Genomic DNA, 13,356 nt, shown 5'->3' on the forward strand with positions numbered 1-13,356 from the left:
TGAATCTACAGAACAGATGACTACTGGGTAACATTTTCCATTCAATGGCATGTGTGGCTGTAGATACAAATGCTTTGCATAGACTGTAAAGCAGTCCTCTCCCAGTAAGCATTGGCTTGCCTGTAGGAGTTGGAGGAGTTTGAAAAAGTGTCCTGAGCACTGCCTGGTCAACATTTGCTTGTTGACGAGCTAAAACATCTACACAATAATGCTTAGTGAATGTGTGTGGTGTAGACCAAGTAGCAGCTTTACAAATATCTTCTATTGGGATGTTTCCTTAAAAAAGCCATGGAAGCACCTTTTTTCCTGGTGGAATTGTGCTCTAGGAGCTGAAGGCAATTGTCTTTTTGCTTTAAGGTAACACACTTGAATACACTTGACTATCCATCTAGCTATCCCGTTTTTGGAGACTGGATTACCTTTGTGAGCAATTGAAAAAGCTACAAAACGTGGTTTGGTTTTCTAAAACTTTTAGTCCTATCAACAAAATACATAAGAGCTCTTTTAACATCTAGTGTGTGCAGAGCTCTTTCAGCAACTGAGTCTGGCTGTGGGAAGAAGACAGGTAACTCAACTGATTGGTTAATGTGAAATGGTGAAACTACTTTTGGTAGAAATTTAGGGTTTGTCCTAAGGTCTACTCTATCTTTATGTATTTGGAAAAAAGGTTCTTGTAAAGTGAAAGGTTGTATTTCACGTACACATTTTCAGGAAGTGATGGACACTAAAAAGGCAACTTTCCATGAAAGAAATTGCAAAGAGAAGGAGTGCATGGGTTGAAATGGTGGAGCCATGAGTCTATTAAGGACAACACCTAGGTTCCATACTGGAGCTGGAGGAACCCTGGGCGGGATAACCCTCTTAATTCCTTCCATAAATGCTTTGAATACAGGAATTCTGAACAAAGAAATGTGTTGTCTGTTTTGGAGGTAAGCAGCTATAGCTAATAGATGAGTATGCTAAATTTGCCTTCTGTAAAATTTAACATATAACAAACAATGTCTTGTACTGATGCCTTGAGTGGATCAATGTGTTTACGTTGACAGTAGCATACAAAACATTTCCATTTTGCAGCATAACGCTGTCTAGTTGTAGGTTTACGTGCCTCTCTAAGAATGTCCGTACATTCAGAGGAGAGTTGTAAATATCCAAATTCTATGACTTCTGGAGCCATATCGCAAGATTGAGTGTTTTTGAGGTCTGGAAGTCCGATTTGACCTTGCTTTTTAGTCAAAAGGTCTGGTCTGTTGGGAGGTTTCTGGTGGGGAACCACAGACAGATCAAACAGTGTTGAATACAAAGGCTGACGTGCCCATGTGGGAGCTACAAGGATCATGGTGAGTGATGGTTCTCTCAGTTTGCAAACCAGAAATGGAACGAGTAGGAGAGGTGGAAAAGCGTAAGTAAATGTCCCTGACCAATTCTTCCACAGAGCATTGCTCTTGGACTGAGGGCGTGGGTATCTGGACGCAAAGTTTTGGCATTTTTAATTTTCTGCAGTGGTGAAGAGATCTATTTCTGTTGTTCCCCACAGGTGAAAGTATTGGTGAAGTGCTTGTGGGTGAAGTTCCCATTCGTGGACTTGTTGCTGAATCCTGCTTAAGCGGTCTGCAAACTGATTGTCCATTCCTGGGAGATATTCTGCCAGTAACTGAATGTGATTGTGAATTACTTATTTCTAAATTGTCTGAGCAAGAGGGGAAAATCGAGATGAGTGTGTCCCCCTCCCCTGTTTCTGCAAATAATACATGGTTGTCATGTTGTCTGTACCGACTAGAACTACTTTGTGGGAGAGTTGTGGCAGAAATGCTTTGAGCGCTAGAAAGACTGCTAGTAACTCCAAATAATTGATGTGATAAGTTTGTTGAATGGGATCCCCCCTGCCTTGTATTGTAAGGCTGTTGAGATGAGCTTCCCAACCTATCTGTGATACATCTGTAGTGAGAGTGATCTGAGGCACAGTCTTGAAAGGGTCGCCCCTTGGTGAGGTTGAGGAGATTCCATCATTGTAGAGAGAAGCCAGTCTGGTGGACCAACAACACTAGATCCTGGAGATGACCCTGTGACTGAGACCACTGATGAGATAGACACTGCTGTAAGGGACACATGTGTAGTTTGGTATGAGGTACGATGGCAAAACATGAAAGCATCATTCCTAATAGCTGCATCACTACTCTCAGTGTATAAGTGTGGTTCTCCTGTAACAGACAGAAGAGTTTGAAAGGCTTGAACGTGTGCTGGGTTTGGATATGCCAGCCCTGAGTGAGTATTGAGAACTGCTCCCAGAAAAGGCAGTATTTTTGAGGGTTGGAGATGAGATTTGAGAGAGTTGATTGTAAATCCCAGAGTGTGTAGAATATTTACTGTGTACTGGGTATGATTCTGACATTGTTGGATAGTATTTGCCTTGATGAGCCAGTTGTCCAAGTATGGGAAAATGTGAATATGTTTTCTTCTGAGAAATGCAGCAACTACTGCTAGACATTATGTGAATACTCTGGGTGCGGTTTTTAACCCGAATGGTAAAACCTTGAATAGATAGTGTTTTCCCGCAATGACAAATCTGAGGTATAGGTATTTGAGATGTGCTAGATGAACAGGAATGTGGAAATATGCTTCCTTCAGATCTAAAGCTGTCATGAAGTCGCCTTGTTGCAGTAGGGGAATGACATTTTGGAGAGTGACCATATGGGAATGCTCTGAGAGAATGTGTAGATTGAGCGGTCTGAGTTCTAGAATTGGTCTTAGTGACCCATCTATCTTTGGTATTAGGAAGTATAGGGAATATACTCCTAACCCTTGCTGTGATAGGGGAACAGGCTCTATAGCCCCTCTGAGAAGAAGGGATTGTACCTCTTCTTACAAGAGAGTAAGATGTGCATGTGAAAGTTTGTGAGTGCGAGGGGAAATATTTGGTGGAGTGGATATGAGTTCTAGAGACAGTAACCATGTTGGATAATTGATAGAACCCACTGATCCGTGGTGATATTGTGCCATTGTTGATAGAACTACCTTAACCTTCCCGCCCTGGAGAGGTGTGAGCCGGTGGAATGTGTAAGTAGTCACTGGCGTGTATTTGGGGCAGATCCTCTTGAGGTAGACACCTTTCCTCTGCCTTTATTGTTTGCACCGCTGTATAAACCTCTAAATTAACCTCTGTGATAAAAATGGGTGCCTTGTCTAGTTTGTGAGGTGGAAGGCTCATTAAATGAGGATTTAAAGCCTTCCCTGAATAGTGGGCGACGAAAATTACCCCTTTATGGAGTAGTGAGTAAGCCCCCCATGTCCTTCGCTGTTTCTGAATCTTTTTTCAGTTCTTCTATAGTGGCGTCGACCTTCTGCCCAAACAAATGTTCTTTGTCAAAAGGCATATTAAGAACTGCCTGTTGTATTTCAGACTTGAAATCTGAACATCTGAGCCAAGCATGTCTCCTGATAATGCTGGCATTAATGCCATGTGAAGCTGTGTCCGCTGCATCAGTGGCGCACCTAATAGCATTATTGGAAATAGTTTCCCCTTCAGAAACTATTTCTTGTCCCCTTTTACGGTGTTCTTCTGGGAGATACTGGAGGTCTTCTATCTCGTCCCAGTGAGCTCTATTGTACCGTGCCAAAAGTGCCTGGGAGTTCACGATACGCCAATGATTGGCTGCTTGTGCAGCCACCCATTTACCTGAGGCATCTAGTTTTTTACATTCTTCGTCCGGGGGGGGGGGGGCATCTCCCGTTGATTGACTGTTGGCACATTTACATGCCGCACTAATAATAGAATCAGGGGCAACTGTGCTCAAACATATATAGGGTCTGTAGGAGCTGCCTTATATTTTTTGTCAACACTTGGTGTAATCACTCGGGATCTGACAGGCTCTTTAAAAATGTCTGTAGCATGTCTGAGCATACCTGGTAGCATGGGAAGAAACAGACTCTTTATGGGTGGCAGTCAGGTCAGAATGTATTTGTACATTATGATATGTAGCTGCCCTTGCTATCACCTGCTGATATGGTGCTGCGTCTTCAGGAGGTGAAGTACGTGGCAGGTATAAATCAGGGTCATTCGGAAGTATGGGATCTGTTTCATACGAGTCCCGTGGATCTATGTCCTGTGGAATATTCCTTAAGTCATCTCCCTGAGGTATTGGTGAACCTTGTGGAGAGAACTGAGGCTCAATAATATGCGGAGGAGATTATGGAGGAGTAAGAGGAAGCACAGGAGAGTGTGGTGGAGAAGGTCAAGGTTAAAATGGAGTCTTGTCTTTGTCTTGAGAAACCTTTTTAGGTGGAGGAGCAGTGTCCAAGGTTTCTTGAAAAGTAAGTTTTTATTGGAACTGGAGGAGAGGCAATAATTCATCCTGTTCCCTTTTGAACATGGAGCTGGAGCTGACGAGCGTCCATTATTTCAAGGATTGGCTCCACTGTTAATGCTGCTTCCGAAGAAAGACTGGAGTCTTTGGAAGGCAACATTTTCGGATCTGAAGTTTTCAGAGCAGAATTTCTGTGTCAAATGGAAGCTGACGGCTCTGAAGCAGACGTAGCCGTTTCTTGCTCGGAGTCAAAACACTCGGGTCAAAGCTTTGACTCGATCCAGAGGCAGATTTCGAAGGAAGAGGTCGATGCCGAAGACATTTTAGTCCTGGCTATTTTCGGTGCTGAGCCCAAAGGCGGAGCATCCAAATGTAATTTTTGCATACGACCATGGTCCAAGGGCAGTGGTGAACCGACAACCTGTTTGTGGGGCTTTTTTAAAGTCTTTAAATGGGAGCTTGGGTTGATTTACTCACAGGTTGCGCCGAAGTAAGAGGCTGACTTTCGATGTCCGATTGAACATCCGATTACGAATCTTCTATGGAGAAAGCCTCTTCTTGTTGGAGCTCCTCTTGCGCATGCTCTTCCCCAAAGATATCAGGGGTGTCGTCTGGTGTCTTCGACGACATCTCCCGTCAATGTGCTCTTAGGTCTCATTTTGGAACGAAAAGACTGACCGGCATCTCAGGTTTCTTCATTGTGGTCCGGGGACAAGCAGAGGTTATACACCTGGTGCTGGCCGGTGTGTGGGAATTTCGAATGACAGTGTAAAATCGAAATGGAGTGTGTTCCATCAGCCCTGCATTTCTCAGCACCTCGATGATGACCAGGCCAGAGGTGGGCGCTGGCACCCCGAAGGGCAGCTAACCAACCCGACATTCGAAATTCAGGTTCAGTGCGTTAATGAAAATGCAATCGAAATACAATACCACCGCTGAAAGAAAGACGGAAAAGAAGAGTTCGGAATGGACAGTTGAGGAATACCAGAGCGAGAGGAATACACGTCCGAACAAGACGGCAGAGAGAAAACAATCTAACAAAGGACTCGATGCCCATGCGCAGTATCACTGGGAGTAGTCACCACTCCATGTTGTGACTCTAAAAGATTCTTCAAACAAAAACGGCTTGCAACACTCCGAGCCCAACAGTAGATGGTGGACCTATGCAAAGCATGTGTATCTACAGCCATACATGCCATTGAACATGTTTTTTCAATGGAAACTCTGACTGAACCATAAATATACAGTGCTTATAGCCACTATGTTTTACTTACACACAAACACTCGCTCGCTCTTTCAAAAGTAGTGTCCTCAATATTATCACCTCCTCCAGGCTTTGGCAGTCTCAGTTAGTCTGCAGGTGTGAGGCACCCATCAAAGCATCCAAGTAAGTTCAGGCCAAATCCATAGGGTGAAAAGCACATACTTGCAATACTTGACTGCCAAAGTGATTTATTTCAGTGAAAATTGTATCAGTACAGATGGGTAAACACCCAACTCGTTAACCAAAGTTTAAAGCAACATGATAGTTAGGTGAAATGCTAGGTAACTATTTAAACTCTAAAAAACACGGAAATTCATCAGTTATAGTTATCTCAAGTAACTATAACACGTGCCCTAATGTAACCATAACTCGTAACTGCACAGTTTTCTCATCAATAATTTCATTGAAGATGTTGCAGCAATATTATTAATGATGTCATAGAAGATGTAACATGTAACTTAATTAGTGGTGCATGGCGAGAAAGAAGAGGGGAACGTATTGTAGCCCTTTCAAAAAGCTCATAACAACCGGAGACTTAAACAATGAAGGCTGATCTGGCAATTGCAAGATGGACGAAAGACAACATTAAATTGTACCCAAAGCAAAGCCTTGCTGGGCTAGAGACAGAAGAAACAAGAGAATGTCACATAACGTGTTCTGGAGGGGGGTCAGTCCGAAGTGTGCAACACCAAATCACAAATTTGTCCCAACAACAGGCAGATACAGATTTTATCAAGGAACGCCTTATTGGCAAGATTACATCAAACACCTCCGGAGTAAAGTCTAAGGTGTACAGCTGCAGATGCTTAATCTCCAAGCAAGAAGGTGGTTATTGCAGAGGCCTGAGTGCAGAACCCTGTCCTGATGCAGCAACAGCAGGTCCTCCCGGAAGGGCAGCCTGATTGGAGGACATATGCTCAAGCCCAAGAGTTTTAGATACCATAAGTTCCCTGCCCAGTCCAGAGTCACTAGGATGACTTTAGCCTGGTCAGACCTGATCTTCTTGAGAACTTGGGGTAGGAGTGGTATGGCGGGAAGGAATACAGAAGTCTTGAGTTCCACTTGAGCTGAAACGCATCTCGGAGAAAGAGATGCCTTGAAAACTCTAATGCACAGAAGTACTTATATTATGCTTACTGGGTGGTGGCCAATAGATCGAGTCAAGGTTCCCCTCATTTGCGAAAGAGACTTTGCACCAACCCAGGGTGTAACAGCAAATTATGATCAACTAGGCACCAACAGCTACGCTTGTTCGATCTCACATTCAATGATCCTGCCAGGTGGTTCACCACCAGGAAAATGTCGACGGTCCAGCCATTTCCAGAAGCGGAAGGCCTCTTGGCACAGGGTCCATGACCCCACACTGCCCTGTTTGTTGTAGTACCACATGCTGGTGGTCTTTTCCTTGAGCACCTGTACCAGCCCCCCCTTGATGGACGGATCCTCTTGATCATCCTGGTCACAGTCATTATCCAAATCTGTCCCAAAAGGGAGTGTATAGAGCTGGCTACCCTGAGGCACATCAAGAGGGGGGTAAGTGGTGCTACAGAGGGAATCAGGCGCAACTTTGATCAAGGTCAGACCAGTGTAGACTCACGATCTGAGAGAACTTTCAGACCACCTACTTTGACATCGGGGAAGTTGGCTTTGACGTGCCCAGGCTGCATCTGCTCAGTTGAATAAAAGTAGCACAAGGGGGCAGAATCCAGCTTTTATTTCTAGTTTTCCTTTAGCTTACCTGAAGACTTGAATCACAACCATGAATGGTCACTAGAGTGGCACCATTGACTCCAAACTTGGGATTAAACCTTGGACACTAGGTGTGACTTGAGCGGCTCCGGCGCGAAGGCTTCTTATGCTTGGTGATGAGTTTCACCTTGCGTTCCCTGATGGCCTTTGGGTTCATGGGCATGCAGTGTCTGTAGGTCTTGGAGTCGTAGTCCGACCACAGGGATACTTGATGGGCATCCGTCACATTTGTTTACAACAGTGCTTACAACCTGTCATTTTTGGGGGGTGGCATCCTTTAAACACTTGAGAAATGTTTGAATTAACTTCTGAGAGAGAGACAAAGGGAGCTTCAGATCTGCGTATGGAGGAGAGGAAAGAAAGGAACTGATGTCAGTGCATTGGAGTGGTGCCCATTTAGGCTACCTATGTAACTTCCAGAGAAGAAAGGGGCAAGTGCAATGCTGCATGGCGCCACCTTCTGGCACACAGAGGTACTGCTAAAAATGTTTCCTTATCCTGTCTGACAGCTGAGGAATTTTTCAGAAGGAGAGGAATATGTGGCTAGAAATCTCTATCCGAATCAATTTTCTAAGTGAAGGGGGTGTGCAGCACCTCCCTCCCAGAGCCTCTGACAGGCCTCAGAGAACCATACCCTGGGGAACGATATGTATTTTATGGGGAGGGTTGTGTGTGCTCCCCCTTCCTGAGCCATTAGCAGGCCAAGGACTCCATTCCCTGGGACACTGACTTGTTCCCAACCTGGGAGAGTGTATGCAGGGAATGTGAATCTAATTCCCTGCTTGCACTCTCCGGGGCAGGAAACACAGCTATGCTTCCGATTGGCAAGAGCAGAGAAAAAAACCTGCTTCCACCAGGCGGGAGCAAAAGAACATCGCCAACTCTCACCACACCCAGATAGCGCTGGTTGGGGAGCTGGCAGCTGCTACGGATGCTTTGTAGCTCTGTACAGTACATAGGAAATAGTTTGCAGAAAACACTGTGACGCAAAAGGGTTTATCAGTTGTGTTGAAAATTAATGCAGAAAACCCATATACCACGCTGAAATAGTAGATTATCATGTGATACTTGTTTTTGCAATTTTTAGTAGTCAGAACTATCTGGTAAGGTGCTGTGTTTACTGTACCAGGCTGAGGCATGTGGATTGCGGGAGACATTCCATTAAGGTTAAACTGACCCTGAACGAACCTGGGAGTAGTTTGAAAGCCTTGGAATGATGACTGATTAGTACCAGTGAGACAACATAAGTCGGGAGGATCCAGGGTTGGCGAAAAACACTGATAACATCACGAGAACGCCTGGTGTCAGAAAGGAACATGATGTTGTGGGAGCCAGCTTTTAGTGTATAAAAAGGAGGCTTGCAAATGCCTCGGTGAGGATCACAGACTGAGTTGTGCAGATCTGCTGTTGTGCCCACCGCCACTACCCCTGTTGCACCGTCTCGGGGGGAGGGGGGAAGAAGAGAGAGAGACTGAAACGGTTCTACCAGTTATTGATGGACCATATTTTTCAGCTCTATCTTGATTTATAGAATTACTGTTGTGCTTTTGGTTTACTGCATTGTGAATGATTCAAGATTGTTTCTTTCCTGTGCTACTATTGTGCTAGCATTGCGATATCAATACTCATGTAACCATTTCCGTTACTGTATATCCATCACTGCCATGACACATTCTTGTGCCAGTGTTTCATTAAAGTTATACTGTATCTGCTACTGGTGTGTTGCTCCTTACCTAGTGTCCTAATTGACTGGTACTTGAATGATATTGATGGGTTGACTGCCAGCAGCCAGTCCAATACAGGCTCCACACCGCAGCCCCAAAGTGAATATAAAGTTTGGGTGTCTCAGGTGGGACTGGGGCACCCAAACTCTCCCCCCCCACCAACAAAAAAAATAAAGAATAAAGGAATAATAAATGAGCCACAGGGGCTACTCATCTATTATTCACTGCTTCAGGAAAGAGAGCCCTATAATGCCCAACAAAGGCACCACCATGCATTTTAATGTTGTGGAGGGCTGCAAGAAGCGCAACAGCCTCTAGCAACATACGAAAAAAAAAAAAAGTCTCCTGGGTTATTCAATCCATGACTCAAGGAAAGCTTCCAATCATTTTTAAATCACTCCAAGCTGGACCTGTATGCTCTATAGCTGGAGCTCAGAGGCCCCTTGTGGTCAGTTTTATAGCTGCATTTTGAAGCTTTAAAATGCATAAAGAAGACTGAAAGACATGCTTGCTTAATGTTGTTTTAAAAAAAAATATTTAAAAGATAATGCAACAATAGGTATTATTAAACATTACAATGTGCGCATTTATAAAATATTCATTTGACTGTAATTATTGGTGATTTTCTGATGTAGTGAATAGGTCTGCTTTATATATGCTGATGTGCTCACCTCCTGATAAAGCCAAGAGGCGTGCCCTTTTTTATTGATTTATTTATTTTTTAAAAAGGGTGGGGGGATTGGGTGCCTGCAGGGGCTGGTTACAGCAGACCAGATCCCCATGCCAAGTACGGCCAAAGGCTGTTCACAGCGGGGAAGGGGGTTGGAGCGGAGTGAGTGTCCGGGGTTGGGAGTGAGTCCTGTACCCATGCCCTGCGTTGTAACTGACATCTGATGTTACGTACGAAAAAAACTTTAAAAAATCACAAAAATCACAACAAAAAAACAGATTAAAATGAAGTTATTGTTAGGAAATGTCTCACTGTACGTTAAAAAAAATCTCACGGAACTATAACTCATGCACTAATTACTTCACATATTGCATAACTCATAACATGTTCTATGAAATAATTGATAACATCACTCCAACATCTGAAATTACATTACTGTGCATTATTCTCATAGATAAATAGATTAGAGAATAAGGATTTATATGAGTTAAAAAAAAACATGCACTTTGCAGGAGAACTGTAAAACAGAACTCCAATTGCTTGACTGGCATCCAAAGTGATGAGATGGTGCCCTTGAACAATGTATCTGGATTTGATGACACAATTACTCTCCTACACTGCATGCTATCTTTTTCTCTCAGGAGGCCAGGCTTTGCAAGGTACAAGAGTCAGCATCATTAGACTAGTTGAGGTTCAAGTTGATCAAGTCTCCCCAGTTAGATAGTAAAAACGTAGACCTAAAGAACTTACCTCATGATGTATGGCTACCCTTTCTAAGAGTACGTTGAAGCATCTGTAGGGGATTTCCAGTGGGCAACAGGGTGGCAGTTTGTAATAGCCTACAGATCTTCTGTTTACTTATACCTCTCTTGAGGTCATGAGCACAATAGTCAACCAGAGGGAGAGCTCAACAATGGCTGCTCCGTAAAACTTTCAGCATGGACAAAATACAGGGCTGTGAGAGCTACAAGGCTCGAAACAAGATCTACATAGGAGATCCCCTTATACTAGTGCACTAACAAAATCCTGCAGTAAGTGGAAAATAGATTGGCTGTAAGTGGAAAATAGTAGCCAGTTGCAGAACATACACTGACTTCTGTTAAATGAGAAGGAGTCTCTGGTTATGTTATGTGGATTTGTAGAGTGGGGATAATCATTTGAGAGAGTTCGGGGTGCATTCCCTGTTGATCAGTCTTCGTTCCAACAAGGCTGTAGCCAGTTTCCCTTTAATCAAGAGCTCCAGACATTGAGAGCCTCCAAAGTTTAATGTGTTAAAGAGAATTGGATGTAGCGTATTGAACCAGCCTAGATTCATCTTTGAACCATAGCGGTTGCTGCTGGTTTCCGGTAAGTAATGCACCGGGATCCTCTAGGTGAAAACAAGAACCTGCTAATGTGAAAGTTGGTCTGGTTAAACCTGCACCCATGTCCTGCGCAGCTTTTAACAGGCTCAAATTATCTAAAACTCAAACATATTTTACAGAGTTATAGTTAGTTAAATGCAACACATTTACCTGCTGAGAGGCAATACTGTGAGTGCATAACAGGGCATTTCAATTGTAAATGTTACATGGTTACCCCTCAAGTTTAAGGGTGTCCTAGTCTCAATCTTGTCTATTTCAATTGTGCATTGCCTTCTGGTTTTTGATTTCTCCTGTTATTAATACCACAGTCCATCATGGGGTATATTACTAGTATTCAGCCAAAAAGTCCAATACAGACAAATGATGATGCTATTTTTGTTCACTTTGTGGATTATTTACACGTTTTATTTAAAATAAAAAATAATAATAAAGGAACTAATTACACATGCATCATTTTATATACTAATCACTGGATAACATACAAAACAAATTAGGTGTATTCTAAGGTATTACCTCCTATTTTGTTTGGAATGTGCCAGAATCTGATGTTTTTGACAATTTGCTATTAAGGCCTGATAAAGTTGCTTACGTTAGTAGACTGTCTTTTCTTTAAACCCCGTGGATTACTGTATTTGCACACAATGTGTAAATAACCCAATTTACTTGGCAAAAAAATTGATAGGCATTGGTTTGGTAGGCACTATAAAACTATTAAAAAAAGGAATGTGTGTAGACCAGTCGGGAGTGATGGGGGTGGAATCGGAGGGGGAGTGGTGGTGGAGTGGGTTGTTGTGAGAGGGAAAAAAAGATGGATACTTAAAATTCCCATGCACAATTGCTCAAGAAAATTAGGGAAGCCTACAGTAATATGCATTATGAGGATGATCTCTAATAGCTTATGAGAGAATTGCTCTCTGCAACTGAGCAATGGAACAATACGAAGTAGAGGTTAAGTAGTTAAGCTATGCAGCTGTCTAATAAAAAGACCATGAAGAAATTATGAATATACAGAAACGTAAATACAGAAAATTAAAGTATATGTTGAACAAGCTTAAACCTTGTTTAACTGAAGAGCAATAGCTTTTAGGGATTCCTTTTGGCTGCAAAAAGAGGGCCCTCACTTAGAAAACACATACAAACATAAAACAAAATTACATGAATGAAAAAAAAACAAAGAGCACACTTACTAGTTTACCCTTACTATTATTAGGTAGGTAGCAATGGCGGGGAAAGCCTCGGGCTGTGTATGGTCTTCCAGGATTGGGATGTTCTGGACCCTGCAAAAGTACAAGAGACTCATTTGAAGACATTTTATCTTTTTACACCTACAGAGTAAGAAGAATTTAAGCTACTTACCTTCAGTAATGAAAATGTCACTTACCCAGTGTACATCTGTTCGTGGCATCAGTCGCTGTAGATTCGCATGTTTTGCATAGCTCGCCATCTGGTGTTGGGCCGGAGTGTTACAAGTTGTTTTTCTTCGAAGAAGTCTTTCGAGTCACGGGACCGAGTGACTCCTCCTTTTGTCTCCATTGCGCATGGGCGTCGACTCCATCTTCGATTGTTTTTCCCCGCAGAGGGTGAGGTAGGAGTTGAATTGTAGTAATAGTGCCCATGCAATGGAGTGACTAAGTATGTACCTATTTAAGGTTGAGATGATACATATACAAATAGTTGAAGGTAACTTCCAAACTGCTACAGGCTCCCGGGGAGGCGGGTGGGCACATGCGAATCTACAGCGACTGATGCCACGAACAGATGTACACTGGGTAAGTGACATTTTCAGTTCGATGGCATCTGTCGCTGTAGATACGCATGTTTTGCATAGACTAGTAAGCAGTTATCTCCCCAAAAGCGGTGGCTCAGCCTGTAGGAATGGAAGTAGTTTGAAATAATGTTCTTAATACGGCTTGACCTACTGTGGCTTGTTGTGCGGATAACACGTCTACACAGTAGTGCTTGGTGAATGTGTGAGGGGTAGACCATGTGGCTGCCTTACATATTTCTTGCATTGGGATGTTTCCTAGAAAGGCCATGGTAGCACCTTTCTTTCTGGTTGAGTGTGCCCTTGGTGTAATGGGCAGCTGTCGTTTAGCTTTAAGGTAGCAGATTTGGATGCATTTAACTATCCATCTGGCTATACCTTGTTTTGATATTGGGTTTCCTGCATGAGGTTTTTGAAATGCAATAAATAGTTGTTTAGTCTTTCTGATGTTCTTTGTTCTGTCAATGTAATACATTAATGCTCTTTTGACATCTAATGTATGTAGTGCCCTTTCAGCTA

At 43.1% G+C, this 13,356-nt stretch overlaps 1 protein-coding gene across 5 annotated transcripts in view; it reads right to left on the reverse strand.

The window, feature by feature from the left end:
- The window catches only part of DTX2 (deltex E3 ubiquitin ligase 2), a 357,713-nt gene that overhangs the window by 13,500 nt on the left and 330,857 nt on the right, over nt 1-13,356 (reverse strand). For 3 of the 5 annotated variants that reach the window (XM_069226713.1, XM_069226711.1, XM_069226712.1), the window contains one exon: nt 12,260-12,349. In XM_069226713.1, coding sequence (XP_069082814.1) covers nt 12,260-12,349 — 90 coding nt within the window. The remainder of the gene's footprint in view (nt 1-12,259; nt 12,350-13,356) is intronic. The other 2 variants (XM_069226715.1, XM_069226714.1) reach the window with 1 other exon arrangement.

This window comes from Pleurodeles waltl, chromosome 3_2, assembly GCF_031143425.1.
Source record: "Pleurodeles waltl isolate 20211129_DDA chromosome 3_2, aPleWal1.hap1.20221129, whole genome shotgun sequence".
Taxonomy (NCBI): domain Eukaryota; kingdom Metazoa; phylum Chordata; class Amphibia; order Caudata; family Salamandridae; genus Pleurodeles; species Pleurodeles waltl.